The 23,017-nt window shown below is 33.5% G+C and overlaps 1 protein-coding gene across 1 annotated transcript in view; it reads right to left on the reverse strand.

Moving 5' to 3' along the window:
- LOC124233810 (low-density lipoprotein receptor-related protein 1B-like) overlaps nt 1–23,017 on the reverse strand; it is a 792,861-nt gene that overhangs the window by 482,159 nt on the left and 287,685 nt on the right. The window contains exons 28-29 of the mRNA XM_046651030.1: nt 19,456–19,581; nt 17,794–17,925 (exon numbers count right to left, since the gene is read on the reverse strand). Of these exons, the coding sequence (XP_046506986.1) occupies nt 17,794–17,925; nt 19,456–19,581 (258 nt within the window). The remainder of the gene's footprint in view (nt 1–17,793; nt 17,926–19,455; nt 19,582–23,017) is intronic.

Genomic DNA, 23,017 nt, shown 5'->3' on the forward strand with positions numbered 1-23,017 from the left:
GTAAGCAATTAAGAGGAGGCTTTGAGTTATGACAGCAACAAGCTAAACTGCAGCTCAAGTAGCTAACCAGACAAAAACATGGAAAGAGACAACAAAGAAGAGCTTTCCTGGAGTCTGAAGAAACCTCAAAGACTGGTTTCACAAACTATCCCTGCCAGAATTTAATATCGTCAGAGAAGAGCAATTTACATCAGAGAGCACTGTCAAAAACATTAGTGCAATCAACTAGCATTTAGTGGAGCCTAACAAGTGGGTTTGATAGCAAATGAGGAGCTCAAACTCAAGAAGAATTAAAATCATATACATTTATAATCTCTGACCACAATGGAGTTGAATTATAATCAATAAGAAAAAGAAATTTGGGAAATTCACAAATATGGAGAAAAGATATATCGTCCTTCTAAGTAATCAATGAATCAAAGAAGAAATCACAAGGAAAATTAGGAAATACTTTGAAATGAAAGAAAATGAAGACTCAACATACCAAAACATATGGGAAGCAGGTCAAGCAGTACTTACAGGAAAATTTATAGCCATATATATATATATATAAAGAAGAAAGATCTCAAATTAACAGGCTTAATCCAGCTTAATAACTGGAAAAGAACATCAAACTACAGTCAAAACAAGCAGAAGGAAGGAAATGATAAAGATTAGAGTGGAAATTTTAAAAATACAGACAGGAAAACAATAGAGAACATCAATAAAACTAAAAGTTGCTTCACCTTTTGGAAAAGATCAACAAATTTGCCAAATCTTTAGCTAGATTGCTTAATATAAAATGAGAGATGAATCAAATTACTAAAATCAGCAATGAAAGAGGGACAACATCAACACTAACCCTGATACCAAACTAGACAAAGTTATCACAAGAAAAAAAAACACACCATTAAAACCAATGGACAGAACATCCAGACAGAAAATCAACAAGGAAATAATAGAATTAAATGAAAAATTAGACCAGATGGACTTAATAGATATATATAGAACACTTCATCCAAAAACAGCAGGTTACACATTCTTCTCAAGTGCACATGGAACATTCTCAAGGATTGACCATATTTTGGGAACCAAAGCAAACATCAATAAATACAAGAGAGTTGAAATAATATCAAGCATCTTTTCTGATCATAACGCTATTAAACTAGAAATCAACTACAAGAAAAAAGCAGAGAAAGGTGCAAAAATGTGGAGACTAAACAACACGCTTCTCAACAAACAATGGATCATTGAAGAAATTAAAGAAGAACTCAAATATTATCTGGAGACAAATGAAAATGAGAACACGACATACCAAATCATTTGGGATGCAGCAAAAGCAGTCCTAAGAGGGAAATTCATCGCAATACAGGCTCACCTCACTAAACAAGAAAAAGCTCACGTAAGCAACCTCAAACGACACCTAACAGAACTAGAAAAAGAACAACAAACAAAGCCCAGAGTCAGTAGAAGGAGGGAAATAATAAAAATAAGAGCAGAAATAAACGATATTGAAACAAAAAAGACAATAGAAAGGATCAATGAAACAAAGAGTTGGTTCTTTGAAAGAATTAACAAAATTGACAAACCCCTAGCCAGACTCACCAAGAAAAGAAGAGAGAAATCGCAAATTAATAAAATCAGGAATGACAGAGGAGAAATCACAACAGATACCAATGAAATACAAGAGATCATAAGAGAATACTATGAAAAACCATATGCCAACAAATTGAACAACCTGGAAGAAATGGACAAATTCCTAGACTCCTACAATCTCCCCAAACTGAATCAGGAAGAAATGGAGAATCTGAATAGACCAATCACAAGTAAGGAAATAGAAACGGTAATCAAAAACCTCCCCAAAAACAAGAGTCCAGGACCAGACGGCTTCTCTGGAGAATTCTACCAAACATTCTTAATACCTATTCTCCTCAAACTGTTCCAGAAAATTGAGAAAGATGGAGAACTCCCTAACACATTCTATGAAGCCAACATCACTCTGATCCCCAAACCTGACAAGGACAACACAAAGAAGGAGAACTACAGGCCAATATCACTGATGAACATAGATGCAAAAATCCTCAACAAAATTTTGGCAAACCGATTACAGCAATACATCAAAAAGATTATACACCATGATCAAGTGGGATTTATACCAGGGACACAGGGATGGTTCAACATCCGGAAGTCAATCAACGTGATACACTACATCAACAAAATGAAAAACAAAAACCACATGATCATCTCAATAGAAGCAGAGAAAGCATTCGACAAGATCCAACACCCATTTATGATAAAAACCCTCAGTAAAATGGGTATAGAAGGAAAGTACCTCAACATAATAAAGGCCATATATGACAGACCCACAGCCAACATCATACTCAATGGACAAAAGCTGAAAGCCATCCCTCTGAGGACAGGAACAAGACAAGGGTGCCCACTTTCACCACTCCTATTCAACATAGTACTGGAGGGGCTGGCCAGAGCAATTCGGCAGGAAAAAGAAATAAAAGGAATCCAAATAGGTAACGAAGAAGTAAAACTCTCGTTGTTTGCAGACGACATGATCCTATACATAGAAAACCCCAAAGAATCCACAGAAAAACTATTAGAAATAATCAACAACTACAGCAAAGTAGCAGGGTATAAAATTAACGTGCATAAATCAGTAGCATTTCTATACACTAACAATAAACTAACAGAAAAAGAACTCAAGAACTCTATCCCATTCACAATCGCAACGAAAAGAATAAAATACCTTGGGATAAACTTAACCAAGGAAGTGAAGGATCTATACAATGAAAACTACAAGACTTTCTTGAAAGAAATAGGCGATGACATAAAGAGATGGAAAAACATTCCTTGCACATGGATTGGAAGAATAAACATAGTTAAAATGTCCATACTACCTAAAGCAATATACAGATTCAACGCTATCCCAATCAGAATCCCAAGAACATTCTTCACAGAAATTGAACAAACAATCCTAAAATTCATATGGGGGAAGAAAAGACCGCGAATTGCTAAAGCAATCCTGAGCAAGAAAAACAAAGCCGGCGGAATCACAATCCCCGATTTCAAAACATACTACAAAGCTACAGTGATCAAAACAGCATGGTACTGGTACAAAAACAGGTCCACAGATCAATGGAACAGAATTGAAAGCCCAGAGATAAAACCACACATCTATGGACAGCTAATCTTCGACAAAGGAGCAGAGGGCCTACAATGGAGAAAAGAAAGTCTCTTCAACAAATGGTGCTGGGAAAACTGGACAGCCACATGCAAAAGATTGAAAATTGACCATTCTTTTTCACCACACACCAAAATAAACTCAAAATGGATCAAAGACCTAAAGATTAGGCCTGAGACAATAAGTCTTTTGGAAGAGAATATAGGCAGTACACTCTTTGACATCAGTTTCAAAAGAATCTTTTCGGACACTGTAACTCCTCAGTTGAGGGAAACAATAGAAAGAATAAACAAATGGGACTTCATCAGACTAAAGAGCTTCTTCAAGGCAAGGGAAAACAGGATTGAAACAAAAAAACAGCTCACTAATTGGGAAAAAATATTTACAAGCCACTTATCCGACAAAGGGTTAATCTCCATAATATACAAAGAACTCACACTGCTTAACAACAAAAAAACAAACAACCCGATCAAAAAATGGGCAGACGACATGAACAGACATTTCTCAAAAGAAGATATGAATATGGCCAATAGACACATGAAAAGATGTTCATCATCGCTAATCATCAGGGAAATGCAAATCAAAACTACACTAAGATATCACCTTACCCCTGTTAGATTGGCAAAAACATCCAAAACCAAGAACGACAAATGTTGGAGAGGTTGTGGAGAAAGAGGAACCCTCATACACTGTTGGTGGGAATGCAAACTGGTACAGCCACTATGGAAAACAGTATGGAGATTTCTCAAAAAGTTAAAAATAGAAATACCCTATGACCCAGCCATCCCATTACTGGGTATCTATCCTAAGAACCTGATATCAGATATCTCAAGAGTCCGTTGCACCCCTATGTTCATCGCAGCATTATTTACAATAGCCAAGACGTGGAACCAGCCTACATGCCCAGAAACTGATGATTGGATAAAGAAGATGTGGTATATATACACAATGGAATACTACTCAGCCAAAAAAAAAGACGAAATTGGCCCATTCACAACAACGTGGATGGACCTCGAGGGCATTATGTTAAGCGAAATAAGTCAGTCAGAGAAAGATGAACTCTATATGACTCCACTCATAGGTGGAAATTAGTATATTGAGAAGGAGATCTGATCGGTGGTTACCAGGGAAAAGGGGGGGTGGGGGGAGGGTACGGAGGGGGAAGTGGTGTACCCACAACATGACTAACAAAAATGTGCAACTGAAATCTCACAAGGTTGTAATCTATCATAACATTAATAAAAAAAAAAAAGAAAAAAAATACTAGCCAATATCATTTGCAAATATAGACACAAAAATCTTCAACCAAATACTAGTCAAATGAATCCAGCAACATATAAAAAGGGACTATACATCATGAACAAAACGCATTTATCCCATTTGTACAAAAGGTAGCTTTAAAATCTGGAAATATATTAATGTATACCATATCATGAGAATAAATGACAAAGGCTATATAATCATCTCAACAGATACAGAAAAAGCATTTAGCAAAATTCAAAACCCCTTCAAGATAAACATACTCAACAAATTGGGAATAGAGTTATCTTATTCAATCTGATAAAGGGCATCTACAAAATAAAAACAGCTAACATCATATAGTTAATGTATAAATATTGAATTTTTTCCCTTAAGATCAAAAATAGGACGAGGATGTCTACTCTAGCCACTTCCATTCAACATCATACTAGAGGTTGTAGCCAGGGAAATTAGCAGAAAAAGAAGAAAGAGAGGAAAAGGAGGAAGAGGGAGATGAGGAGAATGGGCAAAAGAACAAGGAGAAAACAAAGAAGGAGAAGAAGAAATAGTGGAAGTTGAAGTAAAAGTAGAGATCGAAGTAGTAAAAGATATCTAGATTGGAAATAAAGAAGTAAACTCACTCTATTTGCAGATGACGTGATCCTTTATAGTCATGCATCACTTAACAACGAGAATACATTCTGAGAAATGTGGTATTAGGCAATTTTGTGGTGGTGTGAAATCATAGAGTGTACTTACATATACCTAGATGGTAGAGCCTACTACACACCTAAGTTCTATGGTACTAACATGGGACCACTGTTTCATATGTGGAATGTCATTGGCCTAAACGTCATTAGGCAGAACACGACTGCATATAGAAAACCCTAAGGAATCCACTAAAAACTTATTCAACTAATAAAAGAGTTCAGCAAGGTTGCAGGATACAGGATCAATATGCAAAATTCAACTGTATTTGTACATACCTATAATGAATAATCCAAAATTAAATTAAGAAAATTCCATTTCAGTAGCATAAAAAAGTAAGAATAAATTTAATTTAAAAACTGTAAAATTTATACTCTGAAAACTGTAAATCATTTTTGAGAGAAATTAAAGAAGACCCAAGTAAATAGAAAGATATCCCATGTTAATATGCTGGAAGACGTAATACTGTTAAGATCAGAACACTCTCCGATTCTTTTCTACAGATTTCTCACAGTCTCTATGGAAATCTTAGCTGAATTTTTTGCCGAAATTGACAAGCTGTTCCTAAAATTCATACGTTAATGCAAGGAACTAAGAATAGCCAAAACAATCTTGAAAAAGAAGAACAAAGTTGAAGGACTCATAATTCAAATTTTGAAATGTACTAGAAAGCTATAGTGGTCACGACTCATAAGGTACTCAATAGGACAGCTATACAGATGAACGGAATAGAATATAGACTCCAGAAACAAGCCCTCACATTTAAAGTCAATTGATTTTCAACAAGTTGTCAATACAATTCAACAATAAAAAGAACAGTCTTTTGAAAAAATGGTCCTGGGATAACTGAATATCTACATGCAAGTCCACATGGATATCCACATTCATATACAAAAATTAACTCAAAATGGATCATAGGCCTAAATATAAAAGCTAACACACAACGCTTAAAAGCAAATAACGTTAAATCATAGTATCTCTAGAAGCAATGGTTCCTTAGATACAATACCAAAAGCACAAGCAACAAAAGAAAAACTAGATAAATTGAACTTCACTAAGATTTAAAATGTTTGTGTTTCAAACTACATCAAAAAAGAGAAAAGATAATCACGGTAGGAGAGAAAACTTTTGCAAATCACATACTTTATAAGGGACTTTTATCTAGAATATATAAAGAACTCTAGTAGCTCAACATTTAAAAAAAAAACCCCAATTAAAAAATGGGCAAAGAATTTGAATAGATATTTCTCCATATTTATATAAATGGCCAACAAGCACATGAAAAGATGCTCAGCATCATTAGACAACAGGAAAATGAGAATCAAAACCATAATAAGATACTATTTCATATCTATTAGAATGGCTATAATAAAAACTAAGACAGATAATAAGAAGTCTTGGTTGTGGATGTGGAGAAACGTGACCCCTCATACACTGCTGGTGGGAATGCAAAATGTTCAACCAGTTTGAAAAACACTCTGACAGTTCCGCAAATGGTTAAACATAGAGTTACCTCATGACCTATCAAGTTCATTCCTAGGTATGTACCCTAGAGAAATGAAAACAAATACCCACACCAAAACATATACATGAATGTTCCTAGTAGCTTTATTTGTGATATCAAAAAAGTGAAAACAACTCAAATGTCCATCAACTTATGAATACCTAAATAAAATGTCACATCCACACAATCAAATATTATTTGGCAAAAAAAAGTAATGAAGAACTGATATATGCAACAACATGGATGAAATTTATCCTAAATGAAAAAATTCAATCACAAAGGATCACATATCATTTGGTTCCATTTATATGAAATGTCTGGAATAGGCAGATCTACAGACAGAAATTAGATTAGTGGTTGCCTTAGGGCTGGGAAGTTAGGAGAAATATGAGAATTATTAACGAGTGTGGAGTTTCCCTTTAGGACGATGAAAATATTCTAAAATCAGATATTGGTGATAGCTGCACATCTCTGTGAATATTCCTCAAAATAGCGACTTGCACAGTTTAAATATGTGAATTCTGTGGTATGTGAATTATATCTCAAAAAAGTTGTTAGTTCAAAGAACAAGAATTGCATTTTGAGGAATTATCACAAATGTTGAAAAGGTTTTTCAGCCAAAAATTGGAAACAATCAGAATGTCCAAAAATATTGAAAAGGTAAAAAAAATTATCATAATCCATATGATATATAATGTACTCCTATTAAAAATAGTATTTATCAATTTTTAATCATAATATAGCAAAGTGTTCATGTTAGAACACTAAGTTGAAGGAGCAAAACAAAATCTTACCAATAATAAGATAAGTAAGATTCTTTGTATTTTAAAAACAGTATGAACATTAATATAACAAAATATTAACAGTTTCAGTCTGTGTAGTAGTAGTGGTGATTTTTATTTAAACTTTGTTTCATGTTTCCTAATTTTCCAAATTTCCTATAATGTACAATTTTAATAAAGAAGAATTTTTAAATAAAAGTATTTAATTAAGAATTGAGACATGCCATCAATAAGTAATTGCTCAACTAATGACTATTATTTCACAAACTCAGTTTAATAATGTTTAATGATGATTGAGCTGGTAGATGTCTACTTTTTTCATTTATTCATCACTCTTTTGAGGTAATAGGGTTTCACATGAACATTGAAAATAATCAAGTATGCAAATATACTCATTGGTATCCTTTATTAAAATTATCTATAAATTCAAATCTGAGCCAAATGAGCTCAAAACATCAGTTGCTTTATCACTAAAACAGTGTTAAGGGAGAACATTAAATGGAAACAATTATAAAGCTATAGTCACATTTTAAATAAGGTTATTAATAAGAATCACCAATAAATCTTAGCTCTTTTCCCTTCTAATCAGAATAACATGTCACAGGTATCAAAACAAAAATTTTGAATCTTCTCATTCAGGAGTTAGAAAATAGCTTTTCATATATAATTAGACTTTGGATTACTATGGAATCATCAATTCTTTTTAGTATCTTAATATTTAATTTGTAAGGAAAGCGGCAACATAAACAGGATCTCTCCTGTGAACATTTGTTTTTCCCCTGAAGACAAGAACAGATTCTACAATACAGTCTCCTTTCTGTGCTCAAACTATGCTAGCCTAATTCTCATTCTGGTCAATAGATTTTAATGACTGTTGACTCAAATAGTAGAGGGTTTCAAAAAATAGCCTATAGGTTGTTACTGTTGAAGCTGTTAATATTGGAAGTTGAATAGTCAAAAACCTGGGAGAGACCCAGAGAAATCATTATTCAGAAGAGGTGGTTTGTTTGTGTTAACTCTTTAAAATACTCCAGAGTCAGATTCATAATCCTTAAGTAATCTATTTTAGTATTTAATACACTGATAATCAAGCTCCATTTCTGGTTCCATCGGAGATTTTTCCTACTTAGTTTACATTTAACTCCTCTTATTTAGTCCTCAGTAAAATTAAATAATAAATAAATAAAACAAATACACTTCTAGACAAAAGAAATCACTTTTGTTTTGTTTTTCAACATAGTTCTAGATGAATTCACTGACAGAATGCTTTACCCATAGCAAATGATTGGAGACAATAGGTTGTCCTTGGAAGAAGATTGGCATAATGGCTCTTGTGTACCATGGTAGGCATAAAGAACTGGCAATTGTTCCCAAGAACTTTGGAGCTCCCTTTCTGGCCACAAAGCAATGAACAGGAACGCTTGATACAATACTAGAACTCACTCTAAGCATAGTTAACATCAGTCAACACTCAGCCTGCATTGGTGACAACAAAGAAAGTAACTAGACTAATAATTCTGTTGGTATTACATACTTTGTATCCCCCAGGCAATCCTAAGGCAGCTATCAGCAATTTCTTGAAAGAGATCTGCTTAAAGAGTTTTGGTGCCAGAGAGTTGTCAGCAGAAGATTTAGTGTAAGTTAATATTACATGAAGACTTTTCCAGACACTGGTCAAAAACTGTAGAGAGTGGTTGGAAGTTGCTAGCTTTTGTTGAAAGACTTTTCTGGAATGTTGGCCAAAAGCAAATTTAGCAAATTCATGACATTAAAACCTAGGTTAATGAATGAGATGACCAAGATAACAAATAGTAACTGAAGAAAAAGAGACTTGGTCTGCTACTGTTGAGGATCATGGTGCTATCTAGAGGTGCGCTTCAGAATCATTGAAAACACGCGTTAGATTTTGCCCTGGTCCGGGTTTCTCAAAATTGGCACTAATAGCATTGGGATTGGGCAATTCTTTGCTGTAGGAGACTTGTGCATTGTTTAGCAGCATCCCTAGCCTCTCCCCAGTAGTACCATATCAGTTGTGACAACCAAAAATGTTTCCAGATATTGACAGATATAATCTGGGGTGCACAATCATACTCAGCTGAGAACCACTGCCATAGATCTATCAAGTTAGATACTTAGTACTAAGACCACTAACTATCCCCCATCCCCAGACTCACTTTCTGAACCCCACACTCAGAATGGTCAGATATTTCTAAGCCTTGCCTTATATAACATATTTGTTGTTGTTGTTGAACACCCATTCATACTTAGACATCTCTGGAAACTTTTCTCACTTTTTTCTCACTCTAGCATGGTACTTTAACGAAAACTAGGGTTTACAGAAATATACATGTAAGTTCAAATCCTGGCTTTGTCTCATTCTATCTATAAAGCATTTGGCAGTATATTTAAGTTTTATCTTTGTTTTCTGTCCAGAGAAGTTCTCAAGGAATCCAAGAATTACTAGTAATTAGAGGCAAAAATGGCATCAAGACTATGATCCTAGGGCTTTACATTAATCCATCCTCACTTGGTTAAAGCCAGAATAAAGAAGCTGTCCCTACAGGAGCATCCCCCAAACCAATCGTCAAGATTTACCTCTTACATAACAATGTGGGGGATAATACGGATAAAACACCTATAATATTGTAATAAGCAGCCTCTAATGTAGCCGTCACCCGGTATCCACTTTCTTCTCTAATCCCTTCTCTTTGAGTGTGGGCTGGACCTACTTACTAGCTTCTAATAAATAGAATATACCAAAAGTGACGGCATATTACTTCTGAGATTCGGTTACAAAAGGCCTGGCTTCCATTTTGTGTGCGCGCTCTCACTTTATTGTTCAGCAGCTCAAAGAGAAGCTAGCAGTCAAATTGTGACTGCCCTACAGAGAGGCTCACATCACAAGGAATTGTGAGGACCTGTGACCCTCTGTTAAACAGCTGACAAGGAACTGAATCCTGCCAACAGCCACATGAATGAACTTGGAAGCGGATGCTCTCTAATTGAGCCTTCTGATGAGGCCACATCTCTGGCCAATACCTTGATTGCAGCCTCATAAGAGACCTAAGTGGATACATAGAAGCTGTAAGATAATGTGTTTATTGCTTTAAGTTGCTAAATTTTGGTAATTTGTTATACAGCAATAGATAACTAATACAAACACAGTGGGATAAATGATTTTTTCTTTTTTCTCATTCTCCTTCTCTTTAAATGATGATGATCATCATCATCTCTCTCACTCTCCACTCAGATGAGGCTGTAACATCAGTCTTTTGCCCCCAAGTTTAGCAGGGGCAATCCTAGACTTGGTGATCACATTATCACCATTCCCCCAAACCCTAAGCCTTGATATTGCCTGTAAATTATCTTTCCCAATCACAATTGCAATAGGATTAAAATTCCCACTATGAAATTATCAGGGATCTGATGTTGATTACACCATTACTGGTTATTCAATTCATGGCTTATCTCAATCTCAAGGGCGAAAACCCAAATGCAAATCCTGAAGGTAGAATTTAATTTGGGCATTCCAAAGAAACCAACTCTTATCTGCAGCCATATCTCATCCCAAAATCTAGTTTCTTCATTATTAGAATAAAAATACTACCTTCTTCAATAGATTATTTTGATGAATTAAATGGCATAAATAAATAAAATTTTCCAAACCTTATTCCTGTAATATAGTAACTGCTCAATGGATATTAAGATTTTTTGGTGATGTTATTTTAATTTCTTTCTCTTCCAAAAGTCCTCTTCCTAACTCACCTGTGGGTGATTAATTCTATTTCTAGTCTTCTACTTCAGCCAGTAGAAAACCTTCTACTTGAAGAAGTGCTTTCCACTTCCCTGTTCTAAAAATAGTAAGGAATTTATAGAAATAATTAGTTCTTTTTTCCTTTCAAGTCCCCAAAAGGATCCACTTACTACCTACTGCCTCTGGATAAGAATAAGGCCAAATGATATAAAAGAATTAAAGATTCATTGCTTATGACCAGTCCAAAAACCAATTAAATAACTTCCCTTTTTCTCTATTAACTAGAAAATTGTCTACTTGATTAAAAACTGATGGCCAACAATCTCAGAAGCTAAATCATAACTTTTTAATTTTTTTTAAAGAAAGGGTGTCAAAAAGAAAAATGGATTAATCCTTGGTTTTCTTAAAAGGGGAAAAAACACTTTTTCCAGGTTAAAGTTACACTTAACGATATTAATGGTATTAATGTAGTTAAGCTAAAGGAGACCTCTGCAGTATCGTTTGACCTCTCAACATATTCAGGGCTGAATTTGGGGGAAGAAACAGGTGCCAATCTATCATCTAAGAGTCAGAGGATAGGGAATTTGAAAAACATCCAAAAGATTGACCTATTCATAAAAATACTTTCTTCACATAACTTTAGTGGTGCTTCAGCTGCACTTCTGGTGTTGGGGTAAGATACTGTGCTTTGCTCAAACACACTTAGTGAGATAACTTGTCAATCTCTTAGCAGATATTAACAATTTACTGTGTTTTAGTGTAACTAGGCCTCTTAAGATAGGGTTCTTGGTAACTAATTTTAGATAAGCAACAAAGTAGAGAAAGACATCAGAATATCAGATATGGATGTAGCTCTGCTGAAGAGAATCCTGAGTAGCTAAAAAGGAATAGAGCAGCAGAGAGAGACTCAAGAGAGGGGAAAAGAAACGGACCCAAACACAGATTGGATGCGGTTCACGTGAATTAGTCTAAAGCTGGTGTTGGGACCTCTCACTTTCATGAGGAGGGCTAAGTGCCTGAGAAAGAAGTTTCATGAGACTCACTTAAGTGATTCTTTCAGTAACAGACAGAATAATATATCCCAGATAAGCTGACCAAAGTTTTCATCTTAGTAGGTTATCATTGTGCGTCTTCTGGGGTTTTTGGTTTTGGGTAACCTATTGAAGAATTCAGATGCCTAATAGAAGCCTGGTTTTTTTTTTATGTTTTGAGTTCAGAATTGATCCAAAAATGATTCGTGAGATATTTCCAATAATTTTTTTAGCCTATAATGCCTTATTCTATGTATGTTTATGATATTTGTCTCCTAGGTAGTATTAAAAAGTTTTTGTTTCCTTATGACAGTTATTACTTTACGTCTTGAAAGATTTACTATACTTGACCATCTACAAATACATACAAACTGTTCTCATGATTTGAAAATATACTCTTGAAGCAAGTCTGAAATGACAACACAAACTAGTATTGGCTCACTGTCACAAGAACAAGAAGAAATTGAGCCAGCCCTAAAAATTCACTTTGTAGCCAAGGAAACGCTTTTCATAAAATTGAAAAAATGTCCCAAAGTAACAGTATTATATTTCTTAAACTATTGCTGTTACTGACATAAAAAGAATTCTTTCTATAATTCTTCTATGGCCTTGGTTGGTGACAGAGTGGTTACTATAAAAATTTTGTAAATAGCTGTTTTCTAAGCCTCTAGGCATAGAAAAAAGATACTTTCACTTGAGTACTATGCACTGCAATTATTAAATGAGTTTAAGGTCATACGATTCAGCATATAAATCAAAATAAAATATGATCTTCCATCAGCACAAATTTGCAGAAGTACAATGTGGTTTTATCAAGTAATACCAACAATAGTCAAAATAAAATTGTGTTTCAGTGGTGACAAATGCAAGAGAGCATAGCGTAAAGAATTGGGAATAGGATATTTCATTACTATGCAGTCTTTTGATCTCTCTGGGTTCCGGTTTCCTTATCTGTAACATGAGGAGATGCTACTAGATGGCATCAAATGTTCCTTCTAGTTCTAACATTCAAAGATGGGCAAAAATGTTATAGGATTATTAAAGAGAGAATCCTTCATGTAAATAGGTGACATTCAACTGTATAAATGTGACAATGGTATTTTGTCACATATTCTTCTTCAGTGTTTGTTTTTTTAAGTAGACTTTGTTTTTTAGAGCAGTTTCAGATTCACAGAAAAAGTGAGCAGGTTCCCCATATACTCTCTGCTCCCACACATGCACAACCTACCCCACTATCAACATCTCTCTCCAGTGGTTCATTTGTTACAACTGATGAATCTACATTAACATTTCCGTAGTTTAAATTAGGATCTACAGTTTACATAAGGTTTACACTTAGTGTTGTACATTCTAAGGGTTTTAACAGATGTATAATGACATGTTCCATCAGCGCTTTATTGTATTAATAGCTAGAACACTATGTCATGGTGTAAAAAGGCATTAGGATATTCTGCTTAGTGAATGCCAAGTAATGACATCCAAATAATGGTCCTCTGGTGTAGTCTTTTAAAAGAAAAATCCCCACAGATCACCCATTCCTGCATTACCTCAGAAACCATTCCTTGTTTATCTTTACCCTCCACAGCAACTTACCTGTGGTGTTCTACAGCTAACAGATAGTAATCAACGTTTGTTAACCCTGAGCTGGATAACTCAAGTTTGAACAAAAGTGATAAACGATGAAAAAAGAATATAAACTTGAAAATTTCAGATAATCATTCTCTGAGTAGAAGGTCTTCTATTCAAGTAATATTCTATTATATGATTATTATGAAAAAGTCATAAATACCCCCATGGCAGGTGGGGGGAGACAAGAGGGCCTGAATAGAGCATTACAGAAGATTACATTACTAACTGGAACATCGGGTTTTGTTTTGCAGGCTTTTCTCCTAACTAAAATATATCTTTTAAAGCATCAAATGCAGTATTCATTCATCAGGAGGAATATCACTCAGCAGGCAAGGATTTTCAAAGCTTAATATTTTTTTTTTCCAGTGGAATGGGATTTTTTCAGTGAAGTGATAAGAATGCTTTGAACATTTTAAATCTAGCCACAGGGTCTTCTTTCTTCTATGGATAGCATCCAGAATTGCTTCATCTGGTGAAAGAAATCCTTTCACTGCAGAAAACTTTAATTCATTAGGACAAAACTCAGCAAGATTCAGATCTGTTAATCCTCATGAAGTGCACATATTTGAACAATATTTTTCCCTGTAAAATTGTGGTAACAAAATAATATTACATAAATTATGATAGTTATACTTAACAAGTGATCCTCCACACCATTTCCTTCTTATGATTAGAATAAGGGGCAACTGTGCCCTCCCATTTTGCCATCTTTATCTTTGATTGATCTTAAAGTAGGGAATGCATCCTGAATTGAATGATTAATGAAAGAAGAGGAAACAGAATAACTGCAAAAGGGAACTAAAAGAGGAAGAATCTATAATCAAGTAAAACATAAAGACCGTGGCAAAAAGAAAAACAGACGCTGATACATCAAAAACAGTTTTCTCTGCCTCTCTCAGCAACAATCCAGTTATTTTCCTTCCTTCCTCCCTGAAGCAACTTCACTCAACAAAGTCACAAAGCTCATATATTGTCTATAAAGATACTATAAATCAAGCTCCTGACACTTATTCTGACTAATATATTTTCATGAAACACGATTAGTAAAGGATCAGATTGTAAAGTAGATGGAAGCACAAAAGATATCTGCAGAGGTGGTTGAAAGCTCCTGATACTGCCACCATGTCCGCCACCATCATCATCATCAGTGTTTCCCTGGTTTATTCGCTAAGCACTGTCTGCTAGCCTCCTGGGTTTACGTTTAACGACTTCAAACAGCTGGTGATGTTATTTAATCTTTAAATAGCTGCTCTATAGACCATTCATTATCCTTATTATTATTACTAGGTTCATTTTCACTAAGGAAATTTACTAACCTACTCTTTCTGTCCCCAAGAAGTTAAGAACAACTGCTATTCCATGCAGATAACTGAATAGAAAATATAGTATCAGTCAAAAAACCAGAAAACAAAATATGTGCTAATTAGGAGTTTAAATATAGCTTACGGGGCATATTTGTAAATATATATCACATATGCCAATTTCTAAATTTTTACTTTCATTATTAGATATTACTACTATTTTCTGAGCACTCATGTATATTGGGCATTGTGCCAAACATTTGCATACATTGATCTAAATATTCCCACACCCCAAAAGTTGAGGAAACTGAGCTTCAGAAAAATTAAGTAAACTACTCAAGGTCACAGGTGGTTAAATTGGTATTAGAATTCACGTTGTCTGTTGCAAAAGTCTGGCCTCTTCCCACTGTATGTTTTAGTGGCCCCTAGATCTCTAACCCACTTGATTTCAAAACACATTTTCTATTGCTGTTTTTTTACCAACAATAGGGATTTTAATAGATTCTTGAACATTCTAATTTTATATGACTATTCCATATGCCTAGATCCTTTTACATTTAGAAGAAGAAATAGATTTCCTAAAAATAATTTCTCTCTAGGAATGTAATTTAAAAATATGGCAGGTACAATATGAAGAACACAGTTTTAACTAATTCCTGGTAATTCCTCGAATGAAAAGCCACTTTGATACAAAATAAGTTTATTATAATGTTAATAATTATTGGGAATTTAGAAACAGGGAGAGTACTATTCTCTGCAAATAAAATGACCTTCTACCATGGCACAGTATATGAAACTTAACCATATTAGGGCCAATATAAACCTCAGAGAATGAATTCAACTCATACAAATAATCAGTATACTTTTAAGGAACAAGAGATTTACTAATGATCTAATTAGGACATTTAGACCCAATGGCTTATTTTAATATTTGTACATCATGAAAATTTGCCAAAGACTTCCAAAAATCATTATGGAGTCTTTAAAAAAATCAAATATGTGATACCAGCTAAAACAAAGCATTATGTGTATTTAGTAAAAATATATGCATGTATACATAAAATCTTTTCAGGAAGTTCAAGTTTTCTTAGTTTTGCACTTACTAAACCCTATAAAAGAACAAGATGCATGTAAATAAGAAGCAGGGTAGATTATGCTTCGTAGAGTACTGAGCCTTCCATGAATAATTAGGCTTGTTCAGACAACCTTGTTTGATTAAAAAGCACACTTTGATTTTAGCAAAATTAACATATTGCTCAATAAGATATGCTGTATTTGTCTGTATTTCCTTTTGGGAAAGGCCCTTTAAAAAATGTAGGAAGTTTGCTTCTATGTGATTCTAAACGTTTGCTGCAAAATAATTTATTTAAGAAAAGTTATCTCTGAATCATTTGGGAAGATCCCCAGGAATTCATTAATTTGTATCCAAGAATTTCATTAACACAAGATTTTTAAAAAATGTCTTGGAGCTGGAAGAAAAATATAAGCTTACTACCAGAAACCCACAAGCTGATGCTCAAGATTTTTCTTATGATTATAAATCAAAGAACTATTTGTTTTTAACCTTAGATAAAATTAAGTCTTTACAAATAGAAAAAAGTACTGGGAACATGCCTGTGCATCTTCAACACTAAAACATTAACTCAGGAAGCATATGATTTGGTTGGATGAGAGGTGAAAAAATTTATTTTTTTTATTTTTTTTTTTTAAAGATTTTATTTTTTCCTTTTTCTCCCCAAAGCCCCCTGGCACATAGTTGTATATTCTTCGTTGTGGGTCCTTCTAGTTGTGGTATGTGGGATGCTGCCTCAGCGTGGTTTGATGAGCAGTGCCATGTCCGCGCCCAGGATTCGAACCAACGAAGCACTGGGCCGCCTGCAGCAGAGCGCGCGAACTTAACCGCTCGGCCATGGGGCAGAAAAGATTTATTTTTATAAGTTTAAACCTTTAAGTGTAAAATAATAAAATTGAATATTAATGAGAAAAGTATACTCAATGCTTCTACCATGTCTGAATTTAACAATTAGCACAAAAAAACCTTGTTTACTTCAATAAATTTGACAATGTCTACCATCAATTCCCAACCATATACTTTTATTAGCCACAGCAAGATGTTAGCGTCTAATCTGCTTTCTTTCACTGTAGCTAAAACAAGAAGGTAAGATAAAATCTGACTCCAAAATGATACATACTGTATTCAAAAGTAATTTAAAATGACTTAGTATTTATAATTGTTTCTATTATTTGGATTTTATTCCATTCTACCTGTGTTAGAATAGATAATCACATCTGCAAAATATTTTAAATAAGATTATGTTTTAAGTATATAATGGATCAAAATGTTTTATGTATCTTTACTTATAATTGGATAAAAGTAGAAGTGTCATTTGGGAAAGAAAAGAAAGAGAAATAAAAATGAAGCAAACAAATATCAATAATGGCATTTTAATGCACTTGCAATTCAAATGCTGTATTTTAGGAAATTTTACTTGATTTTTTTTCAGCAAAATATATTTAGAACAATTTATGTTAGGCTTAAAATATTTGTCTCTAATTTGTTTTCTTATTTCTCATCTTAACTATCAGAGTACAGATGGAAAGGTTATATTTCGATCATGTTTAATAAATCAAGTGAAAACATTATACATAAATTATGAATAAAAAGCCATTTACCTGCATGGAAATCTATTCCCACAGCAAATGAAGTTCCTGATATAGGCATCAAAGCATCCGTTTTGTCACTTGGTTCCAAAGGTATTCCCCTGATGCCCTCATGAACAGAGTACATAAGAAATGACTCTATACCTAAGTTGGAAAAGAAAACAAAAGTCCAAGATGAATATTTAACATTCAAATCATTTCATTAGCATTAATTTTAACAATCTTAATTTCTTTCATAAAAGTATTTCTTAGCCTTTTTTTGGTTTTTTTTTTAATCAGACACCACACTTCTGACTAGTTGAAAGGTAGGTGGATTTGAGGTTCTCAAAGTTGCATATGCATCAGCATCTCCTGGAGGACTTCGTTAGAACACAGATTACTGAGCCCCATGCCAGGGGCCTGATAAGGTGAATTTCTAAAAAGTCCCCAGGGAGTGATGATGCTACTGGCCTGGGAACCATACTTTTCATAAACCCTGAGGTAGACAATTCTTAGAAGCATACCTGGCCTCATACCAAAATTCACCTTTCTTCTCTAAAACCCAAGCAACTCTTTGGTTATGTATGATAATAAATTTTGATTTTAGATATGATTTTAGATAACTACATCATTGATATTTCTCTAATAGAGTTAGACTTCTTCAATCCTTTTGAACACTGAAAACACCCCAAGTGCTTAATTTTTGCTAATATCTTGCTTTTCCAGCATCCAAAATATGTTCTAAAATAAACACATAAACCGATGACTAGAAGTGTGCACACTGATGTTTATAAGTTTTTCTAATATGTTAGAAAATTTTTGTAGAAACTTTTTCTACATTAAAAAATACACATATTTTCTCATTAAAGCCAGAATGCCCATGTTTAAGTGTGTCTCCACCACTTAACAACTGTGTGACTTGAGCAAGCTAGTTAATCTCTCTGTGCCTCAGTTTCCTCATCTCTAAAATGAGGATAATAAGAGACCTACTTCACAAGGTTATTATGAGGATTAAGTGATTTAATATGTCTAAGGTACTTAGAATAATGCCTGGCACATAGCAAGTGCCATATAAATATTGGATTTAACATAAAATATATGATAATGTTGATATACATATGTTTTACATAAGATTGAAATATTTTTAAAAATTAAAATTAAGCTGTGATCACTGGATAGAAAGATCATTCTAGATTGAAAGGTCTTTGGGACTAACAGAACTAGAGTCTATGAAACAAGAACTAGGATGATAGATTTCTTAAGTTCCAGTTCTTTTACAGGGCTCTTCTCCCTCAGTTAAGCAAACTTCAGACCTCATCCTCTCTAGTACTTTCTCTTAAATAGTTGAAAGAAAGTAGACATCATTAAATTCAAATTGGATGGTAATTGGAGCCCATCAACCACTGTTTTTTACTTCAACTTCTGCCTAGTCAAGCTGAAGGTAGCTTCTCCTGGATTTGGTTAAAGGTTTAATGCAATTCCTGAAAATAACTGAAAAATTAGGAAACTTTACAAGAACAGTGATACTTAAACTATTTTAGATACATTAAAATCCTACATATATGAGACTAAACAATATATCATTGTCTTAATAACTAGCTAATATTATTCTTTTCGATTTTTTAACTGACTTTGCCTACAATCTGCATGGATGAAGTAAATGCATTACAAGTAAGATTTTTCAAGACCGTATACCTTGACATGACATGCGGTTCTTTTGGAGATAATATCCCACTGTACACATGCAAGTTCTTGTAATTTCAGATGTTGGTAAACAAAGCTGTGAGCATCCACCATTATTTAGTTGGCAGGAATTACTGCCTGCATAGATGAAAAACAAATAAACAAAAGACTAAATTCAAGAAAAATAAAAACATCATTCAATATCAATAATTTGAACAAATATTTATGCTATTGTTGATTTCTAAATGCAGCTATTTCATATTGGTTAGTATCATATTTTATTCTCTTGAATAATTTGAAGTAGCAGATTACAGTTGAAGTCTGCCTTTCCAAAAAAGTAAATGGCGATCTAATTCACCGCATAGTGATTATAGGCAGCAATACTATAGTCAATTTATACTATCAATTTAACTTTGAATACAGTTCAAAGTTGCTAAGAATCTAGATCTTAACTGTTCCCACCACAAAAAGGAAATGATAATTATGTAACGGGATGGAGGTGTTAGCTAGTGCCTTGGCAGTAATCATGTTGCAATATATAAATGTATCAAATCAACACGTTATACACCTTAAACGTATACAATGTCATATGTCAATTGTATCTCAATAAAAATAAATTTAAAAATAAATAAATAATTTAGAATTTTTTTAAAATGTAACGGGAGATATATGAGAAGATTCATAGTTACAAAAAAGCAAAAGAAAATTGATTTGTTATGAATACTGTCATAGACCTTTGTAATATTTTAAGATCACAGAAACCAGGAAATCTTTCTTTTTTGATTTTTAAATTTCCCTTCAACTCTACAGTTACTTTGTTTTCAAGAATACTTTATCCAAATGTGTGAAATAAATAGCTCTTCAGTTACATCACTAACTCAACTCAAAGATTATGCCATTGAAAGAAAGGAAGTATATATGAATATAAATATTTATTTAATTTTTGCTTTTACTTTTGTAAAAGGAAGGGAATAACTAACTTCTGCCATTCCTAGGAACATAATTCTCTCAAAATATATTTAAACACACCCAGCAGAGTCATCTAATTAGACTTAGTAATTCTCTTTATTCCTATATGGTAGCAATGACAAATATTACTCAGGTAATCACAGGTACACATTCTATAAAGGTATTCCGTTGAATTTACTAGGCCCAGTGTGCTAATGAAAGCTGGTATCGTGAAGTTAAATAATTTACAATCTTACCCAGCAAGTTCATTAAATATCCCATTTTTACAAGATTTTTATTATTCTTAGGACATGCAATGCCATTTGCTGGATGTTCAATCTCTGACATGAAGTGCAGTAAATCCACTGAGAATTACGAAGCATGATGAAAGCTATATATCAGTAGTGCTCCATGGAAAATTCAAAATATCAATGCAGCTCATTATTTCTCATGTCCTGAATTCAAGATAGTCCGACGGGATTTAATTGTTCAGTCGAACCTGTCGCAAGCTCTGTTAGTTTTGAAGTGTGAAATACTCTAAACTTGGAAGATTTCTCATCAGGAGATCTCTGCTCATTTCCTTCAGCTGCCAGTTCAGTCAACGCTGAGCTTCATCTTATGTAGGGCTATATACTGCGATTTGACTTGCCCTGAACTTTTGAAATGATTACTTTTATCTCCTATATAAACTAATGATGATTGATGGAGTCCCCTTTTCCCAAGCTGACATAATACAAAGATGAAATTTCAGATTTGTGATTATTTTAATAATGAGATAATTATATTTATAGATTTATAATAATTCTATACTTGCCGTATACATATTTCATTTTATAGAAAGCTTGTAAATGTATATTAACACAATGTTAATCTGCAGAGATATGTATTTGGATATAGATTTATTTCAACTACCATAAAGACTTGAAAAGCTGGGACGAGACTGACAAGTGATGCTTAACTATAAAGTCTGAAGAAACACCAAATGAAGAGAAGGAGAAACAAGGAAATTGAAGAAGTGAAGAAAAACAGATGAAGGAAGACAATGAATTTATAAAAAGAAGAGAAAATGAAAGGTTACATAACCTTGAAAATAACAAAAATATAAGAAAAGAGAAGAAAAAGGGGCTTCAGGGACTGCATTTTCAACTATAATAGCAATAATAGCAAAATATATTTATTATATTTATTGATTCATAAAAATAATTTATGTAAACAATTATACTGTACAACAATACATATATCATGTATCATCTGTTTACTCCCTAAGGGAAAACTTATAGTGAAAGAGAGCAAAAGTTAAAAAGAAAAAAAAAGAGTCATTATTTACAATAAGTATCTTTGCTTATAAACTTATAAACTATGCTTATAGATTTGATGTAGGAAAAATATTAGAGTGATTATAAAAAGCAATAATTTAAGTGTGATTAGCTAGCAAGTTAGAAATACTAGCTTGGCTTGATATTTTGTAATGATATTCATGTTCAAACTTCATGCCTCAGTTCTTTAGTGGAGCTAGAAAGTCCACTTGACTAACGAGAAGTCTGAGCTCTCCAGTGATCTATGTCAAAAATGATAAATGAAGTAGTGAATTGTACTTTGAAATCCAAAGAGGTAGTAATGTTAACACCTTAAGTAGCCCTAAATTGCTCATATTTCATACTAATGAGGCTTTTAATCTACTTGCTATGATTCTGTTAATGGGATTGTCTTTAATACAGATGCTTTTGTCAGCATATTCTTATAGTAAAAATAGTATTTTCACTGCATTTTAAGCTTAGTCGTATTATATCATTAATTTCCAGGTGCTAGAGATCCTTGCCAGTTTGGTAATACTTTCACAGTGCATAAAATACCCCACATGTACTTATTGGATTAAACCCTTAAAAGATGAGGGAAATTTTGGTAACATGAGCAAAGTGAGTCAAGCATGATATACTAAATTTTTCCTCCAAGAAACTTTACTGGAACTGTATCCAGAAAAATTCAAAATATTATGTTTATTCACAGTTTCTAACAAACCAGGTGTTTGCTCACATTTTGAAAAAGTGAATATAGATTTTTTTAAATGCCCTGTTTTGAAATATAATTTCTCTCTCTCTACCGTACATTTTAATGTTGTGTGTTTTCAGCTGTAATCTCGTTAAGTACAGACTATGAACTAAAGTTTATCATAGTGAGTTTTTACACTTAAATATATTGCATTGAAATCCACAAAAATGTCATGATATTTTATTTATTGAGTAGCAGTGTTTTATTCCCAATTATATAATCTATTCCCCATGACTTGAATGACAGTAAAATTATTTTGATACAGAAAATGTTCCCTTACAGAATTGCTAGTGAAAACACTCTTGCTCATTATTGTAGACAATGACCAAAAAGATATCGGAGAACAAATACAGATTTGTGCATAAGAGTTTGGGTGTTGGTGTCTCCTCAAGCATGAAAGGAACCAAGTAATCATTTAAGACTGTTTTTTAAAGCAATTCTTTTCTCTTAAATATATATTTTTTTTCATGAAAAAGAAATCCGTTTCCTGCTGCTCCTGGCAAGAAGGGATCCCACCCAAAATTTGGCCCATGCTCTGTACCGGGAAGGCACCCGTGAATCTAGTCTTCATCTTGTC

Source organism: Equus quagga, unplaced genomic scaffold (genome assembly GCF_021613505.1).
Source record: "Equus quagga isolate Etosha38 unplaced genomic scaffold, UCLA_HA_Equagga_1.0 251_RagTag, whole genome shotgun sequence".
NCBI classification, from domain to species: Eukaryota; Metazoa; Chordata; class Mammalia; order Perissodactyla; family Equidae; genus Equus; species Equus quagga.